Below are 1,451 nucleotides of genomic sequence, written 5' to 3'. Positions count from 1 at the left end.
AGGAGGGATGAGCCCCAGTCCCCATAAAAAGCCCTCGGCAGGGACAGGGAGCAGGTGGCACCTCGAGAAGAGCCCAGAGCAGCGCTGCCAGACCCTGGGAGCAGAGCCATGGAGCAGTACTTCTCGGCCACCCAGAAGATGGAGCAGGAGGTGATGTTCCCCAGCCTGCTGCGAGGGGTCTTCCCACAGAAGGAGGGAGCAGTTGCGGCCACGGGCGGCCACGTGGACCTCTATGAGCGCTACCAGCTCCTCAAGGCCATCAAGCCCATGGTGGAGAAAGGCCTGGCCTCTGTCACCGACCAGAGCTCAGCTGGCACCAACACTGACACGTCGTCCGGCGATGACACCATGGACTCCCAGCTGGAGGAGCGCCTGTCCCACCACCTGGCCGGCTTGCAGCAGGTCCTGTCCCACCTCACCAGGGACACCAACGCCCTCACCCGGAGGTACAGCCAGATCCTGGAGCAGATCAGCCCCAGCGAGGGGCAGCCCAGCTGGTGACCCTGTCCCGGCCACCAGGTAAGAGCTGGGGGGATGCAGAGCCCAGGGGCACTGGGGCAAGGGGTGGCCGATGTCCCCAGCGAGGTGCCTCCCACTGCAGGGGTTGGGGAGCACCTGGGAAGTGCCTGGAAATGGGGCTGTGCCCTCCAATGCTGCAGATGTCATCTCCACGCTGAGGGAGGGGACTCGTCCCACCCCTCCCTGCAGAGACTCCCGGGGTGTGGGTCTGTGGACCTGGTTGTTGGGCCAGGTGTCTCCCTGGGGTGGCCTTTGGGGTTAAGGACAGCTGCCGTTGCAGGATGGGTGCTGGTGGCACAAAGGAGAGGATGTCCCCTTCCCTGACCATCGCGGGCTCTTCCCCAGCCCCGCTCGCTCTCCCCGCACGGCGGCAGCTGATGGCCCAGCGCTGGAACCTCACGTGGCGATGGCTGCGACCACCAGAGACCCAGATGGTGCCTTATCCTCATAGGAAGAAGCATCTGGTCGCGCTGGGAGGTTCATCGGAAGATCCACACACCCCGTGCCCTCCTCTTTATTCTCAAAGAGCGTCACGACTGCGGTGGCATCGCACGCTGGCCCCGACCTGCCATGGTCCCGGCAACTGCCGAGCCCTTTTCCAGCTGGTCTCTGGACTCCAAGGGCGGTTTCTCCAACCTTTGCTAATAAAATGACTCCTGGAAACTGTGTCCATGTGGTGCTTTTCCCTGGCTGGAGCCCTCGTGGAGTGTCCCGGCGTGGGGCAGGGGGACAGTGGCTCTGCTGGGAGGGGACTGTGCGGTGCCATGACGGGGAATTTGAAGGGACAAAGGATCACAAAGTCCCGGGATGGTTTGGGTTCAAAGGGACCTTCAGAGATCATCTAGTCCAAACCCCCTGCTATGTGCAGGGACATCTTCCACTAGATCAGGTGGCTCAGAGCCCCATCCCACCACAGGACATCCAGAACTTCT

The 1,451-nt window shown here is 62.9% G+C and overlaps 1 protein-coding gene across 1 annotated transcript; it reads left to right on the top strand.

Annotated features, from left to right (window-relative positions):
- Positions 1 to 52: 52 nt before the first annotated feature.
- Positions 53 to 1,126, top strand: THRSP (thyroid hormone responsive). Its single transcript, XM_010167945.2, has 2 exons — positions 53 to 519; positions 800 to 1,126. Exon 1 carries the CDS (start codon positions 109 to 111, stop codon positions 499 to 501), a length of 393 nt encoding a protein of 130 aa, XP_010166247.1. The 5' UTR covers positions 53 to 108; the 3' UTR covers positions 502 to 519; positions 800 to 1,126.
- The last annotated feature ends 325 nt before the right edge of the window (positions 1,127 to 1,451 follow it).

Source organism: Antrostomus carolinensis, unplaced genomic scaffold, assembly GCF_000700745.2.
Source record: "Antrostomus carolinensis isolate BGI_N321 unplaced genomic scaffold, ASM70074v2 scaffold2055, whole genome shotgun sequence".
Lineage (NCBI taxonomy): Eukaryota > Metazoa > Chordata > Aves > Caprimulgiformes > Caprimulgidae > Antrostomus > Antrostomus carolinensis.
Note: the sequence above shows the minus strand (reverse complement) of the source record. Positions and strands in the feature narration are given on the sequence as shown.

What these genes read in the sequence shown, in the direction of transcription:
- THRSP (XM_010167945.2), top strand. Translation starts at nt 109, where the DNA reads ATGGAGCAGTACTTCTCGGCCACCCAGAAGATGGAGCAGGAGGTGATG.